Genomic DNA, 24,270 nt, shown 5'->3' with positions numbered 1-24,270 from the left:
ACCACTGGTGGCCGTGCTTTCTGTTGCCTGGGTCCCAAGCTCTAGAATTCCCTGCATGAACCTCTTCGCCTCTCTAACTCTCTTTCCTCCTTCAAGACGTTCCTTAAAACATACCTCTTTGTGCACTAATTTCTACTTGGGCGGCTTGGTGTCAAATTTTTATTACAAAGTACTCCTGTGAAGCACCTTGGGACGTTTCACTACGTTAAAGGTGCTATATAAATACAAGTTGTTGTTGTTCACAATCTCTGGATCGTCTTACAACCAACAACTAATGAATTACTTTCGAAATTGTATTTTTTGCAATGGTGGCAGCAAGGTCCCATCAATAAAGAGATGAATAACCAGTTATCTATTTCTGGTGAAGTTGTTGAGGGATAAATATTGTCCAGAAAGGGAGATGAGACATTTTTTTACTCAGCTAGTTGTTACGATCTCGAATGCGCTGCCTGAAAGAGTGGAGGAAGCAAATTCAATAGTAACTTTCAAAAAGGAATTGGATATATACTTGAAAAGGAAAGATTTGCAGGGATATGGGGCAAAAGTAGGGGAGTGGGACTGATTGGATAGTTCTTTCAGAGCGGCACAGGCACGATGGGCCGAAAGGCCTCCTCCTGTACTGTATAACTATGTAAGTGCCAGCAAGTACCAGAGTGGGGCTTAAACTCATGACCTTCTGAGGTGGGAGTGCTTGCTACCAAGTGAACCAAGCTGACAGGAAAGGGAAAATAAAGGTGTCTTTCCATAAATGATGGGGTGGAAAGCATGACCGATTGATAGGATTGTAAAATGTATGCTTTCACGCTCATTTATATCTCTCTCCTTTTATTAAAACATCCATATCCAATATTAACATGCTGGAAGGATTATTGGGGCAGTTCATCATGAGAGAGACACTGGCTGAGAATCATATCAATGAAGCTAACTGCTTTTAACCAACTCATCCTGTTTGACCCTGAGCTGAACTTCAAACCCCATGTCCTTAACTACCGCAAAGTTCACCCATCTTGACCTCCACAACACCACCTCCCTTCCACAGAGTTCTTCATTGTCGACCAGTCCTTCCTCCCATCATTTCCTTGACTCTGCTCCTACCTATTCCAACACATTGCCTGCAATAGTTACTGTTCCCGTCATCTCATGGTGAGCCACTAAGTTTTCATCCTGTACGCCTTTCTTTTCTTTGATTTACATCTACAGGTCCCTTGCAGTCAGGTGAATTTATAATGGGGAACAAAGAAATGGCAGACCAATTGAACAAATACTTTGGTTCTGTCTTCACTAAGGAAGATACAAATAACCTTCTGGAAATACTAGGGGACCGAGGGTCTAGTGAGAAGGAGGAACTGAAAGAAAATCCTTATTAGTCAGGAAATTGTGTTAGGGAAATTGATGGGATTGAAGGCCAATAAATCCCATGGGCCTGATAGTCTGCATCCCAGAGTACTTAAGGAAGTGGCCCTAGAAATAGTGGATGCATTGGTGGTCATTTTCCAACATTCTATAGACTCTGGATCAATTCCTAGTCTATTGGAGGGGAGCTAATGTAACCCCACTTTTTAAAAAAGGAGGGAGAGAGAAAACGGGTAATTATAGACCGGTTAGCCTGACATCAGTAGTGGGGAAAATGTTGGAATCAATTATTAAAAATGTAATAGCAGCACATTTGGAAAGCAGTGACAGGATCGGTCCAAGTCAGCATGGATTTATGAAAGGGAAATCATGCTTGACAAATCCTCTAGAATATTTTGAGGATGTAACTAGTAGAGTGGACAAGGGAGAACCAGTGGATGTGGTGTATTTGGACGTTCAAAAGGCTTTTGACAAGGTCCCACTCAAGAGATTGGTGTGCAAAATTAAAGCACATGGTATTGGGGGTAATGTACTGACGTGGATAGAGGACTGGTTGGCAGACAGGCAGCAGAGAATCGGGATAAACGGGTCCTTTTCAGAATGGCGGGCAGTGACTAGTGGGGTACCGCAAGACTCAGTGCTGGAACCCCAGCTATTTACAATATACATTAATGATTTAGACGAAGGAATTGAATGTAATATCTCCAAGTTTGCAGATGACACTAAGCTTGGTGGCAGTGTGAGCTGTGAGGATAATGCCAAGAGGCTGCAGGGTGACTTGGACAGGTTAGGTGAGTGGGCAAATGCATGGCAGATGCAGTATAATGTGGATAAATGTGAGGTTATCCACTTTGGTGGCAAAAACACGAAGGCAGAATATTATCTGACAGATTAGGAAAAGGGGAGGTGCAACGAGACCTGGGTGTCATGGTTCATCAGTCATTGAAAGTTGGCATGCAGGTACAGCAGGCGGTGAAGGCGGCAAATGGCATGTTGGCTTTCATAACGAGAGGATTTGAGTATAGGAGCAGGGAGGTCTTACAGGGCCTTGGTGAGGCCACACCTTGAATATTGTGTACAGTTTTGGTCTCCTAATCTGAGGAAGGACATTCTTGCTATTGAGGGAGTGCAGCGAAGGTTCACCAGACTGATTCCCGGGATGACGGACTGACATATGAAGATCGACTTGGCTTATATTCACTGGAATTTAGAAGAATGAGAGGGGATCTCATAGAAACATATAAAATACTGATGGGATTGGATAGGTTAGATGCAGGAAGAATGTTCCCGATGTTGGGGAAGTCCAGAACCAGGGGTCACAGTCTAAGGATAAGGGGTAAGCCATTTAGGACCAAGATGAGGAGAAACTTCTTCACTCAGAATTGTGAACCTGTGGAATTCTCTACCACAGAAAGTTATTGATGCCAGTTCGTTAGATATATTCAAAAGGGAGTTAGATGTGGCCCTTACGGCTAAAGGGTTCAAGGGGTATGGAGAGAAAGCAGGGGTGGGGTACTGAAGTTGTATGATCAGCCATGGTGCAGGCTCGAAGGACCGAATGGCCTACTCCTGCACCTATTTTCTATGTTTCTATGCTTCCCTTTGGCAACACCGTCCGTAGACATGGTCAGCTTACCACCAGATACCACCAAGCTCTACTTGTCTGCCATCAATCTTGAACCCACAGTCACCAATTGTCCAACATCAATAAAAACCATCTCCTATTTAACATCAGCAAGTCTGAAGTCACCCTGTTCAGCCTTTATTCGAGGCTCTGAATATTATCGCCTGATTCCATTCCTTCCCTAGGCTGTTCACTCAAGCTGAACTTGGTATCCTGTTTCACCCTTGAGCTGAACTTCAAACCCCACATCGTCGCCACTATCACCTTCATCCATCCAGAGTCATTCCACTGCTGCTGAAACCCACACCCTCACCATGGTCACCTCCAGGCTTAACTACTCCAAAGTTGTCCTTGTCCATCTCAACATTGACCACACTTCAATCAGAACTATGCTGTGTACAGTGTGTCCCGCACTAAAGCCCATTCCCCTATCCTTGCCAACCTTCACTGTCTCACCATTTGCCAATGCATTGAATTCAAAATCCTGGTCTTCATCTACCTTCAAGGGCCTCAGCACTACATACTTCTACTATCTCTTCCAGCCCTACATGCTCCCCACTTCCAACCCTGGTCTCCTTTACAAACCCGTATCCTCCACATCACATTCGGTCATCATGCCTTCACCTGTCTTGGCTCCACACTCTGGAACTTGGGAACATAGGAACAGGAGCAGTCCATTCAGCCCCTTGAGTCTGTTCTGCCATTTAATTAGATTGTGACTGATTTATACCTCAACTCCATTTATCCGCCTTGGTTCTGTAACCCTTAATTCCCTTGCCTAACCAAAAATCTATTTTGAAATTATGGAATTGATCCACAGCATCAGCACCTTTTTGGGAGAGTTCCAGAATTACATTAGCCTTTGTGTGACATCAGCCCTAGCTGTAAATTTAAGTCTATGGCCCCTTGAGTAAATAGTTTCTCTCTATCTACCCTCTTAAATCCTTTAATCATCTTAAACACCTCAATTAGATCACCTCTTAATCTTCTATACTCGAGGGAATACATGCTTCATCGATGCAAGCAGTCCTCATAATTTAACCGTTTTAGCCTGAGTATCACTCTGGTGAATCCATGCTGAACTCCCTCCGAGGCAAAATGATCCTGAGCTGGACTGCCCCAGAACTGAACGCAGTGCTCCAGATGGGGTCTAACCAGAGCTTTATATAACTCTAACATAACTTCCACCCCTTTGTATTCCAGCCCCCTTGAGATGAAGGCTTGGGTTTCCATTAGCCTTTTTCATTTTTTTGTACCTGTCCACGAGCTTTCAGTGATTTCTGTACTTGTACCCCTAAATCTCTCTGCTCCTCCATAGTTCCTAGCCTTTAGAAAATACTCTGGTCTATCTTTCTTGGGTCCAAAGTGGATATATTCAAGAGGGAGTTAGATATGGCCCTTACGGCTAAAGGTATCAAGGGGTATGGAGAGAAAGCAGGAAAGGGGTACTGAGGGAATGATCAGCCATGATCTTATTGAATGGTGCTACAGGCTCGAAGGGCCGAATGGCCTACTCCTGCAGCTATTTTCTATGTTTCTATCTCATACTTCCCCACATTGAATTCCATCTGCCACAGTTTTGTCCACTTACTTCGTCTATCAATGTCCCCTTGCAACTTTCTGCTCCCATTGAACTCAATGGGCCGAATAGTCTTCTTCCTTGCTGTAACTATTCTATGATTCTCTCTGCACTATTTATTGTGCCACCTCAGTGTTGTCAGTAAACTTGGATAAACGGCTCTCTATTCATTCATCTAAGTCATTGGTAAATATAGTAAAAAGCTGTGGCCTCCGTCCAGATCCTTGGGGGACACCACTCATCACATCCTGCTAATTTGAGTACATACCCATGATCACGACTCCCTGTCATCTACCTCCTAACCAATACTCTTCGTATGTCAAGAGGTTGTCTCACTTTCATACACTTTCATTTTTGCTAATGGTCTCTTGTGTGAAACCTTATGGAATGCCTTCTGGAAGTCCATATAAATAATATCCATAGACACTCCCTTATCTACCACATTAGTAACCTCCTCAAAAAATTCAACTTGTTTAGTTAGACATGTCTTCCCCTTTACAAATCCATGCAGGCTCTCTAATCAATTCATTCTTGCCCAAGTGCTCAGTTTCTCTGTCCCTCATAACAGATTCTAGTTAACAGCTGATGTTAAACTAATAGTTTTATAATGTCCTAGTTTCTCTCTCCAGCCCTTCTTAAAATATGAAGCGACATTGGCAATTTTCCAATCCAAGAGAGCAATTCCTGAATCAAGAGAACTTTGGAAGATCATGACTAAAACATTAACAATTTCCTCACCTTTTAATGTCCTTTGGTGGAAACCATCAGATCTTGGAGACTTGTCAGTCATCATTCTCATTATTTTCCTGATTACCATTATTTTACTTATACCTGTATTAAATCTAGTTAGTTCCTCCCCGAGATTTACTTTTACTTGTATGTCTGATACTTTATCCTCTTCCTCTACTGTGAAGACCGATATAAAGTAATTACTTAGTAAGTTTGCCATTTCCTGATTTTCAATTTCAATATAAATACAATGACTTAGATTTAGATACACATTTTTGATCAATGTGCAATATTTTCCATTTAACAATCAACAACAACTTGTATTTATATAGCGCCTTTAACGTAGTAAAACATCCCAAGATGCTTCATAGGAATGTCAAAACAAAATTTCATACTGAGCCGCATATGGAGAAGTTAGGGCAGCCTTGGTCAAAGAAGTAGATTTTATGTCGTGTCTAAAAGGAGGAAAGAGAGGTGGAGAGGTTTATGCAGGGAATTCCAGAGATTGCCACCTTGGCAGCAGAAGGCACGGCCACCAATGGTTGAGCAATTAAAATCAGGGATGCTCAAGAGGCCAGAATTGGAGGAACGCAGATATCACGGGATGGGGTGGAGCGGGGGGGGGGGCGGTTGTAGGACTGGAGGAGATTACAGAGATAGAGGGGCAAGGCCATGGAGGGATTTGAAAACAAGGATGAGAATTTTGAAATTGAAACATTGCTTAACCGGGAGCCAATGTAGGTCAATGAGCTCAGGGGTAATGGATGAATGGGATTTGCTGAGAGTTCAGGCACAGGCACAGTTTTAGATGATCTCGTTTACATAGGATAAAAAGGGGGAGGCCATTCAGTAGGCCAGTCAATCTAAATCCTTCATGAAATCTTTAGCTGCATCCTCTGCTGTCTTCCCTACTTTGGTGTTGGAAAGGGAGAGAGTGATCGAAGATCAGGCCCTCAAATCTGGCACCAAGCTTATGGTCTACAGGGCTGTAGTGCTACCTGCCCTCCTGTATGGCTGAGAGACGTGGACCATATACAGTAAACACCTCAAAATCGCTGGAGAAATACCACCAGCGATGCCTCTGCAAGATCCTGCAAATCCACTGGGAGGACAGACACACCAACGTCAGTGTTCTTAATAAGGCCAACATCCCCAGCATCGAAGCACTGACCACACTCGACCAGCTCCGTTGGGTGGTCCACATTGTTCGTATGCCCGACATGAGACTCCCAAAGCAAGCGCTCTACTCGGAACTCCTACACGGCAAGCGGGTCCAAGGTGGGCAGAGGAAACGTTTCAAGGACACTTTCAAAGCCTCCTTGATAAAATGCAACATCCTCACCGACACCTGGGAGTCCCTGGCCAAAGACCGCCCTAAGTGGAGGAAGTGCATCAGAGAGGGTGCTGAGTACCTTGCGTCTCATCGCCGAGAGCATGCAGAAATCAAGCGTAGGCAGCGGAAAGAGCGTGCGGCAAACCAGTCCCACCCACCCTGATCTTCAACCACTGTCTGTCCCACCTGTGACAGAGACTGTAATTCCTGTATTGGACTGTACAGTCACCTGAGAACTCACTTTTGGAGTGAAAGCAAGTCTTCCTCGATTTTGGGGGATTGCCTATGATGATGATGGATGTTGGAAAGCTTATAATTGGCTTCACTATCAAGGTCATTTATGTAGATCAAGGCCATACAGCACCTACCAAATTGACTTTACACCTTCTGTTATCTGTTATTTTAGACAATTATTGTTCCACCCTCACTCCCGCTGGCTTATAGTTCAGTTAGACGTCTTGTGGAACTTTGTCAAAAGCTTTGTGAATCCCCAAATAAACAACATGAAAGGGAGTTCCACTAGCTTCAGGGGAAGGGCAGGCAGTACGTCCAGGGTAAGAAGAGGAAAATAAGAACATAAGAATTAGGAACAGGAGTAGGCCATCTAGCCCCTCGAGCCTACTCCGCCACTCAACTAGATCATGGCTGATCTGGCCGTGGATTCAGCTCCACTTACCCGCCCCCTCCCCATCACCCTTAATTCCCTTATTGGTTAAAAATCTATCTATCTGTGATTTGAATACATTCAATGAGCTAGCCTCAACTGCTTCCCTGGGCAGAGAATTCCACAGATTCACAACCCTCTGGGAGCACCATGACCCTAGGCTTTGCATCTTCGGCGCATCATCTGCGACAGCTATTTCAAAGAGGAATCTAGTTAATTCCACTCCCCCGCTCTTTCCCCACAACCCAGCAATTCTTTCTCCTTCCAGTCTTTATCCAATTCCCTTTTGAAATCTTCTAGCAGTTGGTTCCGATGTGGCTCTGACAGGGATGTGTGATGTTGAGACACTCCAGAGACTAATATCTATTCTTTTTAAATTCCATGATTTATTTTTTGGGCTGCCAGTTTTTCCTCCCCTCCTTGCCTTGCCACAGATCCATGAGGACTGAGCACGCTCCAGCACATTGTCCATTATTCATGTGTAAACCTTGACAGCGATCCTTTTAATGACAAGGGGCTGCACAGCCCAGACCAACAGAATCCAGTCTCTCTTTGTACAAGTTGCATGCCATCCACATTTCCTAGCTTCACATTATCCTCAGAGCTAGATGACAAGACTGCAAATAAACTTTCCAACAGATAATAACGTAAGAATTAGGAACAGGAGTAGGCCATACGGCCCCTCGACCCTGCTCCGCCATTCAATAAGATCATGGCTGATTCTCGACCTCAACTCCACTTTCCCGCTCAATCTCCATATCTCTTGATTCCCCTAGAGTCTAAAATTCTATCTATCTCAGCCTTGAATGTACTCAACAACTGAGCATCCACAGCCCTCTGGAGTAGAGAACTCCAAAGATTCACAACCCTCTGAGTGAAGAAATTCCTCCTCATCTCGGTCTTAAATGGCCTACCCCTTATCCTGAGACTATGCCCCCTGGTTCTAGACTCACCAGCCAGGGGAAGCAACCTCTCAGCAGCTACTCTGTCAATCCCCCTCAGATCTTGTATGTTTCAGTGAGATCAATGCTCATTCTTCTTAACTCCAGAGAGTATAGGCTCAATCTACTCAATCTCTCCTCCATAGAACAGCCCTCACATCCCAGGAATCATCTCAGTGAACCTTCGTTGCATTGCCTCTAAGGCAATTATATCCTTCCTCAGTTAAGGAGACCAAAACTGTGCATTCTGACAATATGGCTTCTGACTTCCAAGGACAATTAAGTAATTGACTCCAAAATTGTTAATCTAACATTGTAATCAAGTCAGTGATTTTTAAAATACATTTTTAAAACACTTATATTTCGATCAGGCATTTAAGTTGCAACAGCTCAAAATGCTTCTTCAGGCATCGAAGTACTTTTTGGTCGGTTGCCAACTCTGGTTAGTCGTATTCCTGGAAGTTCCATCATGTGTGTAATGTATGCACCTGTGAGTATGCTCACAGGTTTATAAAGCTGTTGCATTGTGAGTGGCTTAGCCGGTCATATGATGTTCACAAGACTCAATAAAACCCCAGTCAGTTGAGTCTAGGTCATCCACGATGAGGCAGGTGGTTGTGAGCCTGGTGGATGAACTGGTAATGTGTAGTGTGATTGTTAAACCTTTGTTAACAAACCAACTAGTTCTTAATAGCAATGTGTTGCTATGAGTTCTTAAGCAAAGAACCCTTGGAGCAAATGCATTACAACGTGACTTCCCGTCCCCAGGTTTATGCCAGTGATCATCCCCCATGCCTATCCTTGTGTATCTCCGCCTTCCCTTCACCAGTTAGAAAGCAATCAGACTCTTCAGTATCCAACTCGATGATTCTTGGCCAGACAAATAGCCTTTTCCTCAACTCCGGTATTTTTATAAATAATAAACAGAAGTTCAAAGAAAATGGAACACTCACTTTTTTTTAATGCCCCTATGATTTATCTCCCGGGTGTTGCTCAGGGCAGTGTCCAGGAGATTAATCTTCACTTCCTGGAGATGCCAGGCCAATCCCTGGAGGGTTTGCAACCCCTCGAAGGCAGACGTTTGGCACTCAATCCCTCAGCATTAGAGTGAGGCAAAGTTGTCTTGTTTGTTATTAGGTTGGCTTTGTTCAGCTCTGCATTGGGCCATTGGCCCCATTATCCTTCTGTTAACCGCTGTTTCAGAAAGCCATAACTCTGACGCTTGTTTCATTTAGCGGGCAGGGATGGAGTGAGGGAGGAGGGTCATTTGTTTACAAGATGGATAGTTTGAAGCTCAGCGCGGAGAGCAAGAGAGGTTAGTGGTTGCAGGCTGCTTGCTGACAAATGACTCTGAATAACATTAGCAGTGCGACTGAGTCCTGTGTGCTCCGTCTCTCTGCAGAGTCCCAGGGGACATCGACGAGGTCAACGCCCTCAAGCTGCAAGTGGATCAGTGGACTATCCCACAAGGGCTGACAGACCCCCATGTTCCAGGTAATGCCACTTTTTGTATACTTGCTGGTTATGGTGAAGGATGTCTGTACTTGGAGAGTACAACCTCTTGTCACTGGTATGTTGGAATAGGGCTCTTTGGCTTGGCACAGCACAGGTCAGCACTAGTACCATATCCATCCCCCACTAAGCCTCACCAGTGGATCTCAAGCTCCTTCCCACAAAGATGTGCGTGTGTAATTTTGCCTTGTTTAGCTTGGTTAAGAATGCTTACGAAAGTTCAGACCAGCAAGGTCTGGTATCGTTTTTGAAAGGTAAAGGAGTCGAGGGTTACAGGGAGCGGGAAGGGAAGTGGAGTGTTCAGGCCAAGATCAGATCAGCCATGATCATATTGAATGTCGGAGCAGGCTCGAGGGGCCAAATGGTCTACTCCTGCTCCTATTTCTTATGTAAGGCTCATTCGTCCCAATAATATGTTCTTTCCCCTTTGCCTCACCTCCCTCCGCTCTGGGAACAGACAGAGGATCAAACCCAAGCTTATTTAGTTTAACCATGTTCTTGTAACATCCCTGGTCTTGGTACATTGCATCAATCAGATTTTTTTTTTAAAGAAATCTTTCCCTTGCTGTCAAACCAGACAGACCAGAAACATTCCACAATTGAGATGACCAAATCAGCCAGGGTCCTCCGCCTGCCCCTGATCACTTTTCACTGACTCCCAGCGCGAGGGGCAGAATTGGGCTCCCCCCCCCCCCCTCTCCACCGGAACAATCGAATAGCCCGGAGGCGCCCGTGCCAGAAGAATAGCTAGTTGGGCGTGGCACGGGAGCACCCGTGGGGACTGTGCCTTAACAAGGAAGTCACCGCATTCACTGCAGAGCAAGTCAGAGAGAGAGAGCAGACTTTGCCTTGGAGAATAGATTGTATTGCTGGCAATCATCAACACACTGCAAGCAGCAGCAACATTCAAAATAAAAAGGCCGATGGGATACATATCTTATATCACCCGGCAAGAGATGAGAGATGAATGCTTTGACAAAATAGCGCATTATAATATTGCCATTGCTCTGCTCAAAATGTTGCATTACATACAAGAACTGTGCTTTGATGTCATTCTAACAAATTAAATATAAGGCACCTTTTGGCACGCAGCACCCCATGGGACGCTATTAGTGCAGCAGGATTTGCTTTTGCATTTCAAGACATTAAGCAACTGTATTGTACCGCCGCAATTTGTTCGGAAAGTGATTAGAATTCCTACCGTGCTTCTGATGCTCTCTTCCGAAATAACCCTTTGGGTACCAGAAAATATTCCACTCCGTTGTTGTGGTATGGCACATGTCAGCAGTACGAGTGGTTGGGGGCGGAGCAAATCAGTAAATTCACCTTCCCCGTTCGACAGGGTTAGCTTTGCTCATGGGCGACTCAGACAAAGGAAAGGATCTTGCGGTGATACTTGGAGGGAGGTGAGGAGGGGGTCGGCTTGGAGTAGGGCTGCTACAATAGGCCTCAGTACCTTGGGTTAGGGATGGGATGGGGGAAACAAGCAGGTTGGAAGTAAAAAGAAATTAAATAAAAGAAAGACTTGCATTTATATAGTGCCTTTCACAACCTCAGGATGTCCAAAGCACTTTACAGCCAAATAAGTACTTTTGACATGCTGTAATGTCGGAACTACGGCAGCTAATTTGCGCACAGCAAGCTCCCACAAACAGCAACATGATAATGACCAGATAATCTGTTTTTACTGATGCTGGTTGAGTGATAAATATTGGGGGAGAGCTTCACTACTTATATCCACCTGAGAGGGCAGACGGGGCCTGGGTTTAATGTCTAATCTGAAAGTCTCCCTCAGTACTGCACTGAGAGTGTCAGCCTAGAGTATGTGCTCTGGTCTCTGGAGTGGGATTTGAACTCACGACTTCATGACTCAGAAGCCAGAGTGCTACCCACTGAGCCATGGCTGATGCTAGGCATGTAGAATGATCAGTCGTGGAGATAAAAGATGACCCATTCCCAAGCTAGAGTCAACATTTCAGGAGAGAACATAAGAATGTAAGAATTAGGAGCAGGAGTAGGCCATTCGGCCCCTTGAGCCTGCTCCGCCATTCAATGAGATCATTGCTGATCTTCTACCTCAACCCCACTTTCCTGCACTATCCCCATTTCCCTTAATTCCCTTAATAGCCAAAAATCTATCTATCTCTGTCTTGAATATCCTTCTTCTTAGGCAGTCCCACGGAGTCGAAGAAGACTTGCTTCCACGCTAAGAATGAGTCCTTAGGTGGCTGAACAGTCCAATACAAGAACCACAGTCCCTGACACAGGTGGGACAGATAGTCGTTGAGGGAAAGGGTGGGTGGGACTGGTTTGCCGCACGCTCATTCTGCTGCCTGCGCTTGATTTCTGCATGCTCTCGGCGATGAGACTCGAGGTGCTCAGCACCCTCCCGGATGCACTTCCTCCACTTAAGGCGATCTTTGGCCAGGGACTCCCAGGTGTCAATGGGGATGTGGCACTTTATCAGGGAGGCTTTGAGGATGTCCTTGTAACATTTCCTCTGCTCACCTTTGGCTCGTTTGCCATGAAGGGGTTCCGAGTCGAGTGCTTGCTTTGGGAGCCTTGTGTCTGGCATGCGGACAATGTGGCCCGCCCAGCGGAACTAATCAAGTGTGGTCAGTGCTTCAATGCTGGGGATGTTGGCCTGGTCGAGGACGCTAATGTTGGTGCATCTGTCCTCCCAGGGGATTTGTAGGATCTTGTGGAGACATCACTGGTGGTATTTCTCCAGCAACTTGAGGTGTCTACTGTACATGGTCCATGTCTCTCAGCCATACAGGAGGGCGGGTATCACTACAGCCCTGTAGACCATGTGCTTGGTGACAGATTTGAGGGCCTGGTCTTCGAACACTCTTTTTCTCAGGCAGCCAAAGGCTGCACTGGAGGCAGTATTGAATCTCGTCGTCAATGGCTGCTCTTGTTGATGAGAGGCTCCTGAGGTATGGGAAGTGGTCCACGTTGTCCAGGGCTGAGCCGTGGATCTTGATGACTGGGGGGCAGTGCTGTGCGGCGAGGACAGGCTGGTGGAGGACCTTTGTCTTACGAATGTTTAGCGTAAGGCCCATGCTCTCGTACGCCTCAGTAAATACGTTGACTATGTCCTGGAGTTCAGACTCTGTATGTGCGCAGACGCAGGCGTCGTCCACGTACTGTAGCTCGACGAGAGGTTGGGGTGGTCTTGGACCTGTCCTGGAGATGGCGAAGGTTGAACAGGTGACCACTGGTTTAGTTCCCCAGTCATCAAGATCCACGGCGCGGCCCTGGACAACGTGGACCATTTCCCATACTTCGGGAGCCTCTTATCAACAAGGGCAGACATTGACAACGAGATTCAACACCGCCTCCAGCGGGGAGCTTGTTGACTGAGGAGTCCAATGTGGGACCTACAGTCTCTGTCACAGATGGTGGTTGGAGGAACGGGAGGTTGGGGAGCCTGGGTTGCTGTGCGCTCTTTCCGCTGTCGATGCTTGGCTTCAGCTTACTCTCGGCGAAGAGGCTCGGGGTGTTCAGCACCTTCCCGGATGCTTTTCCTCCACTTAGGGCGGTCTTGGGCCGGGGATTCCCAGGTATCAAGGAGGCTTTGAGAGTGTCCTTGAAACGTTTCCTCTGCCCACCTGGGGCTCACTTGCCGTGTCGGAGCTCCAAGTAGAGCGCTTGTTTTGGGAGTCTTGTGTCAGGCGTGCGGATGATGTGGCCTGTCCAGTAGAGCTGATCGAGCTTGGTCAATGCTTCGATACAGGGGATGTTGGCCTGAGCGAGAACGCTGACATTGGTGTGCCTATCCTTCCAATGAATTTGCAAGGTCTTGCGGAGGCAACATTGGTGGTACTCCTCCAGTGTTTTAGGGTGCCTGCTGTACATAGTCCATGTCTGTGAACAATATAGGAGGGCGGGTATCACTACTGCCCTGTAGACCATGAGCTTGGTGCCAAGTTTGAGGTCCTGGTCTTCAAAAGCACTCTTCCTCAGGCGACTGAAGGCTGCATTGGCGCACTGGAGGCGGTGTTGAACCTCGTCGTCGCTGTCTGCCCTTGTTGAAAGTAGGCTCCCGATGTATGGAAAATGGTTTACATGATCCAAGGCCTCGTTGTGGATCTTGATAACCGGGGGGACAGTGCTGTGTGGCGGGGCAGGTTGGTAGAAGACCTTTGTCTTACGGATATTTAGTGTGAGGCCCATGCTCTCGTATGCCTCGGTGAACGGTGTTGACAATAGCTTGGAGTTCAGCCTCCGAGTGTGCGCTGACACAAGCGTCGCCTGCGTACTGTAGTTCTTCAGCGGAGGATGGGCGACCTTGGATCTGGCCTGGAGGCGGCGGAGGTTGAACAGATTCCCGTTTGTCCTGTAATTTAGCTCCACTCCAGCGGGGAACTTACTGAGGGTGACATGGAGCATTGCAGCGAGGAAGATCGAGAAGAGCGTTGGTGCTATGACACAGCCTTGCTTGACCCTGATCCAGACATGGATTGGGTCTGTGGTGGATCCGTTGGTCAGGATCACGGCTTGCATGTCGTTGTGGAGCAGGCGGGGGATGGTGATAAACCTTTGAGGGCAGCCGAATCTGAGGAGGACGCTCCATAATCCATTACGGTTAACAGTGTTGAAGGATTTTGTGAGGTCAAAGAAGGCCATGTACAGGGGTTGGTGTTGTTGCATTTCTTTTGTATCTGCCGCGCGGTGAAGATCATGTCCATTGTGCCCCTTGGTGGGCGGAATCCGCATTAAGAACATAAGAACATAAGAAATAGGAGCAGGAGTAGGCCATCCGGCCCCTCGAGCCTGCTCCGTCATTCAATAAGATCATGGCTGATCCGATCATGGACTCGGGTCCACCTCCCTGCCTGCTCTCCAAAACCCATTATTCCCTTCTCGGTTGAGAAATTGTCTACCTCTGTCTTAAATTTATTCAAATTCCACAGCGAATTCCACAGATTTACAACCCTCAGAGAAGAAATTCCTCCTCATCTCAGTTTTAAATGGGCGGCCCCTTATTTTAAGATTATGTCCCCTAGTTCTAGTCTCCCCTATCAGTGGAAACATCCTCTCTGCATCCACCTTGTCAAGTCCCCTCATAATCTTATACATTTCGATAAGTTCACCTCTTATTCTTCTGAATTCCAACGAGTAGAGGCCCAACCTTCTCAACCTTTCCTCATAAGTCAATCCTCTCATCCCAGGAATCAACCTGGTGAACCTTCTCTGAACTGCCTCCAAAGCAAGTATATCCTTTCGTAAATATGGAAACCAAAACTGCACGCAGTATTCTAGGTGTGGCCTCACCAATACCCTGTACAGCTGCAGCAAGACTTCCCTGCTTTTATACTCCATCCCCTTTGCAATAAAGGCCAAGATTCTATTGGCCTTCCTGATCACTAGCTGCACCTGCATACTACCCTTTTGTGTTTCACGCACAAGTACCCCCAGGTCCCGCTGCGGCACTTTGCAATCTTTCTCCATTTAAATAATTTCTTGCTCTTTGATTTTTTTTCTGCCAAAGTGCATAACCTCACACGTTCCAACATTATACTCCATCTGCCAAATTTTTGCCAACTCACTTAGCCTGTCTATGTCCTTTTGCAGATTTTTTGTGTCCTCCTCACACATTGCTTTTCCTCCCATCTTTGTATCATCAGCAAACTTGGCTACGTTACACTCAGTCCCTTCCTCCAAGTCGTTAATATGGATTGTAAATAGTTGGGGTCCCAGCACTGATCGCTGCGGCACCCCACTAGTTACCGATTGCCAACCCGAGAATGAACCATTTATGACTTTGGGAGGAGCTCTTCAGCCACAGGGTGAAGGCGATTGAGGAGGACTTTCTTGATGACTTTCCCAGTGGCAGACAGCAGGGAGATTCCTCTGTAGTTACCGTCATCGGACACGTCACCTTTCTTGAAGATGGTCACGATTACAGCGTCTCTGAGATCTCCTGGTATGATCTCCTCCTTCCAGATAAGAGAGATGAGATCATGGATCCACACCAGTAGTACTTCTCCACCATGTTTTAGTGCTTCAGCGGGGATTCCATCTGCTCCTGATGCCTTGTTCTTCAGTTGTCGGATGGCCTTTTCAACCTCGTGCCGGGCTGGGGTTGTGCTGTGGGATGGAGTCGAGGACACTCGCGTCGAAGACAGAATTTCGGTTGAGGAGATCCTCGAAGTGCTCCTCCCAGCTGGCACTAACTACCTCTCTGTCCTTGATGAGCACCTCTCCGTTCTTGGCCAGCGGTGGGATAGGGCCTTGGGTGCTTGGGCCGTAGGTGGTCTTGACTGCGCTAAAGAATCTTCGCATATCGTGGTTGTCGGCTAGCTGTTGGATCTCTTGTGCTTTCTCCATCCACCATCTGTTCTTTAGGTTGCAGGTTTTCTGTTGGACCTCGGCCTTCAGACGTCTGTCGAGCTGTTTTCTTGCCCTCGAGTTGTGTTGCTGTTTCCAGTCCATGAATGCCTTGCGCTTGCGGCATATTAGCTCCTGGTCGTTCTCGTCGAACCAGTCTTGGTGTTTACTGGTCGAGTGACCGAGCGTCTCTTCGCAGGTGCTAATTATGGAAACCTTGAGGGCAGACCAGGCACTGTGGATACTCTGGGTCACTGGGAGTCGTCAGGTTGGTAGCGAGGCCTTGGCTGAATAGGGCTTTCTTAGCAGGGTCTTTTGAGTGCTCCGCCGTTGATTTTCCTGTGGCATTGTTTCTGTTGCCGTCGCTGTTTTGGGGCAATATTGATGGTGACGACAGAGCAAATTAGGCGATGGTCCGTCCAGTAGTCGTCAGTGTTTATTCAAGCCTTAGGAGTCAGACTAGATACAGCAAGCTCAAAGTAAGTGTGACCGTAGTCCTTTATTACAGATCTCAGCGTGCCTCTCCAGCCTGTGAGGCCTCCTTATAAACAGGTGTTCCCAAGGGATTGTGGGATCCCTTGGGACTCCAGTGGATAAGCCCTCTGATGGTTAGACATGGTAATTACAGGTTTACATACATAACATCACTCCCCGCCCGCCCCCCCCCCCCCCCCCAAAAGTCAATAGTGTAACTATTTACAATGTGAGTCGATCTGGGGCCTTCCTTTCCCTGGTTGATCGTCTCGGTGCAAATGCTGGTGTTGGTGAGTCGTTTGTTGGGCCTTCGCTGGGCTGCTGCGCAGCTGGCTGCTGTGGGCGATGGGTTCTGCTTTGTGGTCAACCACTGGGTCAGTTGCCACGTGTGTGTGTGTGTGTTGGAGGGTCGAAAAAGGTAGAGTCTATTGTGGGTTGTTCTGGATAGTCCGTAAATCTGAGTTTGGTTTGGTCCAAGTGTTTTCTGCAGGTGAGTCCATTTGCGAGTTTGACCACAAACACCCTACTCCCCTCTTTGGCCAAAACAGTGTCAGCAATCCACTTCGGACCTTGTCCATAGTTCAACACAAATACAGGATCATTTACTTCAATTTCTCGTGACACATTTGCGCAATCATGATATGTATTCTGTTGAAGCCGCCTGCTCTCTACCTGTTCATATAGATCAGGGTGGACTAACAAGAGTCTTGTCTTAAGTGCCATTTTCATGAGCAGTTCAGCAGTGGGGGGACCCCGGTAACTAAGTAGGACTCAGGATAAGCGAGTCTGCAGTGAGCCTTCAGTTACCCTTTTCAAGCTCTGCTTGATTGTTTGAACTGCTCGTTCTGCCTGACCACTGGATGCTTGCTTAAACAGGGCAGACATGACATGTTTGACCCCATTGCAGGTTATGAATTCCTTGAATAAAGCACGGCCCATTGTCACTCACAAGGACATCAGGCAGGCCGTGTGTGGCAAACATGGCCAGTAGGCTTTCAATGGTGGCAGCGAACATGCTTGCCGACATTACCACACATGCAATCCACTTGGAGTACGCATCTACAACCACTAAAAACATTTTTCCCAAGATTGGGCCTGCATAGTCGCAATGAACCCGAGACCACGGTTTGGAGGGCCAAGACCATAAACTTAGTGCCTCCCTGGGTGCATTGCTTAACTGGGAACATGTGTTACATTTGTGCACGCAGGACTCTAAGTCTGCATCGATACCGGGCCACCACACGTAGGATCTGGCTATTGCTTTCATCATTACAATGCCTGTGTGGGTACTGTGGAGATCACTAATGAAAGTGTCTCTGCCCTTTTTTGGCACAACTACCCGATTACCTCATAGGAGGCAGTCTGCCTGTATAGACATTTCATCTTTGCGCCGCTGGTACAGCTTTATTTTTTCTCTAACGGGACACTAGACCAACTCCTGTGGAGCAGAACGTGTTTTACTTAAGAACAGTAAGGGGTCCTGGCTCGTCCAGGTTCTAATCTGTCAGGCGGTAACAGGTGATTGCTCACTCTCGAATGCTTCCATTACTATAACTAGATCTGCAGGCTGTGCCATCTCCACCCTGGTGGTGGGCAATGGCAGCCTACTGAGTGTATCGGCACAGTTTTCTATGCCTGGCCTGTGGTGGATGGCGTAGTTGTATGTGGACAACGTGAGCACCCATCACTGGATGCAGGCCGATGCATTCGTATTTATCCCTTTATTTTCAGAAAAGAGGGGTATAAGCGGCTTATGGTTGGTTTCCAATTCAAAATTGAGCCCGAACAGATATTGATGCATTTTTCTTTACCCTGTAAACACACGCTAACGCTTTTTCAATCATGCTGTAGGCCCTCTCGGCCTTCGACAGACTTCTGGATGCATAGCAACTGGTTGCAATTTCGCAAATTCATTAGCTTGTTGCAATACACCCGACCCCGTATGACGATGCATCACATGCTAGTACCAAGTGTTTACATGGATCGTACAACACAAGCAATTTGTTTCAACATAACTGTTTCCTAGCTTTCTCAATGGCATTTTCTTGGCTTTTACCCCATACCTATTATCTCCTTTACGCAGTAAAGAGTGCAAGGGTTCTACCAATGGGCTAAGACCCGGTAAGAAGTTACCAAAGTAGTTCAGGAGTCCTAGAAACGACCGCAGCTCCGTCATGTTCTGTGGGAGCGGTGCGTTTTTGATTGCTTCTGTCTTCAAATCGGTGGGCCTGATGCCGTCTGCCACGATTCCTCTCCCCAGGAACTTCATTTCAGGCGCCAGGAAAACGCACTTCGAGCGTTTTAGCCTGAGCCCCACACGATTACGCCGACTAAGAACCTCCTCCAGGTTCTGCAGGTGCTCGACGATGTCCCGACCTGTAACCAAGATGTCGTCTTGGAAGACCACGGTGCGCGGGACCGACTTCAGCAAGCTTTCCATGTTCCTCTAGAATATCGCCGCAGGCGATCGAATCCCAAACGGGCATCTGTTGTAAACCAAAAGACCTTTGTGCGTGTTGATGCAGATGAGGCCTTTCGAAGATTCCTCCAGCTCCTGCTTCATGTAGGCCGAGGTCAAGTACAGCTTCGCGAACGTTTTCCCTCTCGCCAGTGTCGCAAATAGGTCATCTGCCTTTGATAGCGGGTATTGATCCTGCAGGGAGAAACGATTGATAGTTACTTTGTAATCACCACAGATTCTGACGATGCCATCTCCCTTAAGGACTGGAACAATCGAACTGGCCCACTCATTGAATTCGATCGCGAAATGATGCCCTCTCGTTGCAGGCGGTCCAGCTCGATCTCCACCCTCTCTCTCATCATGTAAGGTACCTCTCTCGCCTTGTGATGGATGGTCGGGCCCCCAGAATCAAATGGATCTGCACTTTTGCTCCTTGGAACTTCCCGATGCCTGGTTCGAACAGCGAGGGGAACTTGCTTAGGACCTGGGCACATGAGGTGTCGTCGACGGACGAAAGCGCTCGGAAGTCGTCCCAGTTCCAGCATATCTTTCCCAGCCAGCTCCTGCCGAACAGCGTGGGGCCATCGCCCGGTACCACCCAGAGTGGTAAATCGTGCACCACTCCATCGTAGGAGACCTTTACCGTAGCACTGCCAATTACGGGAATCAGTTCCTTTGTGTACATTCTAAGTTTGGTACGAATGGGAGTCAGGACTGACTTTGAAGCCTTGCTGCCCCACAACTTATCGAAAATCTTTTTACTCATTATGGACTGGCTTGCGCCCGTGTCCAGCTCCATGGACACCGGGAGTCCATTTAATTCAACCTTCAGCAATATCGGGGGACACTTTGTGGTAAATGTGTGCACCCCATATACCTCTGCCTCCTCGGTCTGAGGCTCTGGTTCGTCGTGATCCACCGTGGATCTGTCCTCCTCTGCAACATGGTGGTTTGCAAGATTAGCAGGATTTGCAGCTTGCCTGCACATACGTTGGAGGAGTCCCATTGTTCCACAGCCCTTGCAAACGTGTCCTTTGAAGCAGAATGAATGGAATCGAATGGCAGCGCCAACAAGGTGCTAATTGCCTTGTATTCACCACCCTTGATGGCGGACTCTGAGTCATCTGTGGACGTGCAGCTACAGGCGTGTAAGTCCTGCCATGTGCATTTCGATTTGAAAACAATGTTTCTTTGTTCACAGAACTTGCAGCAGCATTAGTGTGCTGGGAAATTTGTTTGGTATTGTCACTAGTGGAGATAAACGCCTGGGCTGTCGCTATGGCTTTACTCAATGTTGGGGTCTCTACAGTCAACAAAAGTTTGCGAAGTATTACTTCATGGCCAATGCCAAGTACAAAGAAGTCCCTGAGCATGTGCTCCAAGTGTCCTTCAAATTCGCGATGTCCTGCAAGGCACCTTAGCTTGGCAATGTAGCTCGTCATTTCCTGGCCTTCAGACCTCTTGTACATGTAGAACCGATACCTCGCCATCAGAATGCTTTCCTTCGGGTTCAGATGCTCCCGGACCAGTGTGCACAACTCATCGTACGACTTGTCTGTGGGTTTTGCTGGAGCGAGCAGGTTTTTCATGAGGCCATATGTTGGTGCCCCGCAAACGGCGAGGAGGATCGCCCTTCGTTTGGCAGCATTCCCTTCTCCTTCCAGCTCGTTAGCCACAAAGTATTGGTCGAGTCAGTCCACGAAGGTTTCCCAATCATCTCCCTCCGAAAATTTCTCCAGGGTGCCCACAGTTCTCTGCATCGTTGCATTGGGGTTCGTCATCTGTATCTCGTCGCCAGTTGTTAAGTCTTGAAATAAAGAATCAGACTAAGAACATAAGAATTAGGAACAGGAGCAGGCCATCTAGCCCCTCGAGCCTGCTCCGCCATTTAACAAGATCATGGTTGATCTGGCCGTGGACTCAGCTCCACTTACCTGCCCGCTCCCCGTAATTCTTAATTCCCTTATTGATTAACTAGATACTGCAAGCTCAAAGTAAGTGTGACTGTAGTCCTTTATTGCAGATCTCAGAGTGCCTCTCCAGCCTGTGAGGCCTCCTTATATACAGGTGCTCCCAAGGGATTGTGGGATCCCTTGGGACTCCAGGGGATAAGCCCTCTGGTGGTTAGACATGGTAATTTCAGGTTTACATACATAACCGTCAGCACCTGTCATGGCACAGGTGATGCACAAGCTTTGCGGTCCCTCGCGTAATCTAGCAGATGCCAGTGCTTGGAGCGAGGGTGTTACCATGAGGCTTTATATTTGTCCTTCTGATGGAACGGGGTATTAGTTTTAAATATACTCAAAGACAGCCTCCACAGCCCTCTGAGGTAGAGAATTCCAAAGATTCACCACCCTCTGAGTGAAGAAGTTTCTCCTCATCTCAGTCCTAAATGACGGACCCTTATCCTGAGACTGTGACCCCTGGTTCTAGACTCCCCAGCCAGGGGGAAACATCCTCTCTGTATCTACCCTGTCGAGCCCTGTAAGAATTTTGTATGTTTCAATGAGATCACCTCTCATTCTTCTAAACTCTATCGAGAATGTAGGTCTAGTCTACTCGATCTCTCCTCATAGGATAATCCCCCCCCCCCATCCCAGGAATCAGTCTGGTTTATGATTTGATTGCAAAGTTGTTCACCACAAGAACTTTTCCTGTAACCTCCTGGGGTTAGTCGTCCGTCAGTCCAATTTGCTCGACTGTACCTTGTTACATTGTTGGATTGTTTGGTGGCCATGCTTCAGCTGCTGGGGCCCCTAAACCCCTCTACCCCGCCTCCTCCTTTAAAACGCTACCTCTTTCATCTGTCCTAGTATGTGGCTCGGTGTCAAATTCTGCCTGCTAACGCTCCTGTGAAGCGTTTTACTAATGGTTAAAGGCACTGTATAAATTCAAGTTTCTAAATAGTGTAAGCTCATCAGGATGGGCTGCTTTTAAATCATAGTGGGATCCTGAACATGAATGTTACTGTCGGTACTGGCTCACTTTGGTTGGTCTCGCAGTGACACACCGGGATAGCTGAAGCTCCCTCTGCTTGTTTCAATTCATAGAAAGACCCCATTCCCTTTCTGCTGAGGAGAAAGATTGCTTATATCTTTCTGAGAAGCGCTTCATCTCAAATCCTAGAAGAAGAATTGAAAGGGACTTGTTGATTAATCTGAATCTCTCTCCAGACTCCTGTTCAATATCTCATCTATAACTATTTTGAAAATAATTCTATTTGTGAATAATCCCATTTAATAGTTTAGCCTTTTACTGCCCTATTTTGTCTCTCAATTATTTTGTTTTATGAAGCTTCTGTGATGTGCCTGGGGACGTTTTACAACATTAAAGGCACTATATAAATACACGTTGCTAATGTTTAAAGTGTGTGGAATGGTTAATATTAGCCATCTTGTGAAATTACATGAAACTCAGCGACATCCTGTGTCCTCAAGTTTACACAGTGGGAGAATTGTTTCCCCTGCAGCGTATTGTATCCCAGATAATTAATACATCGTTAGGTTCCAGCTCCGAGGGATGGTAAGCTTACCTATGGACTTACATTTTATGATGAGAGTAGATAGAGCGCATCCGGAGCAAGCAGACATTGTAACCAAAGGGCCCTATTTGTTCCTTTAGACTTAAATAAAGTGTTACATTTAAAACAACGATTGAAAGTTTATGGGCTCCATTTTCCCCAAAGCATTTTTTTGGTGCACTTGAAGAGTTACACGCTGATTTTTTTGGGAGCCCAAGGACACCCCAAAAAAATATTCTAAGTTTTCCCGTTGGATCTCTTCATTTGATGTGGCTAACCTGACTTTTAGTTTGGGGCCTTGATCTGCGGCAAAAAGATCGAGTTGCCATGGTAACCAGGGACACAATGCGAGCTGAGGCTGCAAAGGGAAACATACAGCCACCTCCCAACACACTAAAAGAATCGAAAAACACATAGCAGCAACTTATCTCCAACCCGGTCCGGTCCCATTCTCGGTCCTCAGGACACTCAGTCTCTCTCTCTCTGTCTGTCTCTCTCTCTCTCTCTCTCTGTCTGTCTGTAGTGTTTGTGTGAACCGGGGACCGAGAATGAGACCGGACAGCCTTCGGGTGGATTTGGAGGCAAGTTGCTGCTATGTGTTTTTCAATTCTTTCAGTGTGTCCGGGCATCTGCTGCGTCACTTTCCTTACCTGCGCCGATTTCCTTAACTCTAGAGAAGGTTTTTCTGGACAGGCCACATACGCTGGCCTAATCAGAACTGGCGTAACTCTCAGCTGGCCAAACTTCCCTAAATGGCCAAAAGTGGCGTAGGTGGCTGGTTACACCCCTTTGGCTAAACTAAAACTGACTTTAAAAAATCGTAACTAACCGAGTTACACTGGTGCAAATTGATTGGGGAAACTGGTTTTACAACTTAGGCCAAAAAGAGCAGCCTGCTCAAAAAAACCGGTGCAAATCACTGGGGAAAATCGAGCCCTATGATTGGAGCCGGGATGGATTGAATTCCATTACCGAGAGCCATGAGGGTTTTAAAAAGCAAAATAAAGTCTGAACTAAATCAAAGCTGGCAACAGGGTAGATGCAGAGACTACAGTTTGGATTCGGCTGAAGGTAACTGAGCCTGTGCATCTGCATTAAGATTGAAATGAATCTTTCTCCCTTCTCTCTTTCTCCCTTTTTACTCTTTCTGACAGCCTCATTGTTGAAGTTATGGTACCGTGAACTGGAGGATCCACTCATCCCTCACGAGTTTTACGAGCAGTCCATCACGCATTATGAAGACCCAGAGGCAGCAATCGCAGTCGTCCACTCCCTACCCAAGCTCAACCGGCTGGTGCTCGGCTACCTCATCCGCTTTCTACAGGTACAATTGTTTATATACAGTCACCGCCACTTGACACGTCCACGTTTACAGCGGCCACTTGCTTGTATCGGCCAAAAAGCCACAGCCATCATCCATTTGCTTTCAGGTCAGTTTCAGAGATGCCGGTTATAGGGTGTTACGTGCTCTGTTTATCTCAGGCACAAACAGCCGTGCTCACTCACTCGTTCACACCTCGTTAAGATGCACCGAATGCAAGAACGGGCATAAGTAGATGCAGTCAAAGGAGAAGCTAGAAAAACACGAGGGGAGAAGGGAACAATAGGAAATGCTGATGGGATGAGATGGGATGATAGGAGGCTCATGTGGAGCATAAATACTAGCATGGACCAGTTAGCCTGAATGGCCTGTTACTGTGCTGTACATTCTACGTAATCCTATGTATGTAATAAGCAAATA

The 24,270-nt window shown here is 47.0% G+C and overlaps 1 protein-coding gene across 5 annotated transcripts in view; it reads left to right on the top strand.

The window, feature by feature from the left end:
• The window catches only part of arhgap39 (Rho GTPase activating protein 39), a 618,982-nt gene that overhangs the window by 580,815 nt on the left and 13,897 nt on the right, over positions 1 to 24,270 (top strand). For all 5 annotated transcript variants that reach the window (XM_070881793.1, XM_070881797.1, XM_070881792.1 and 2 more), the window contains 2 exons: positions 9,626 to 9,717; positions 23,684 to 23,853. In XM_070881793.1, the coding sequence (XP_070737894.1) occupies positions 9,626 to 9,717; positions 23,684 to 23,853 (262 nt within the window). The remainder of the gene's footprint in view (positions 1 to 9,625; positions 9,718 to 23,683; positions 23,854 to 24,270) is intronic.

Source organism: Pristiophorus japonicus, chromosome 5 (genome assembly GCF_044704955.1).
Source record: "Pristiophorus japonicus isolate sPriJap1 chromosome 5, sPriJap1.hap1, whole genome shotgun sequence".
Lineage (NCBI taxonomy): Eukaryota > Metazoa > Chordata > Chondrichthyes > Pristiophoridae > Pristiophorus > Pristiophorus japonicus.
This window is presented reverse-complemented; position numbering and strand designations above follow the sequence as displayed.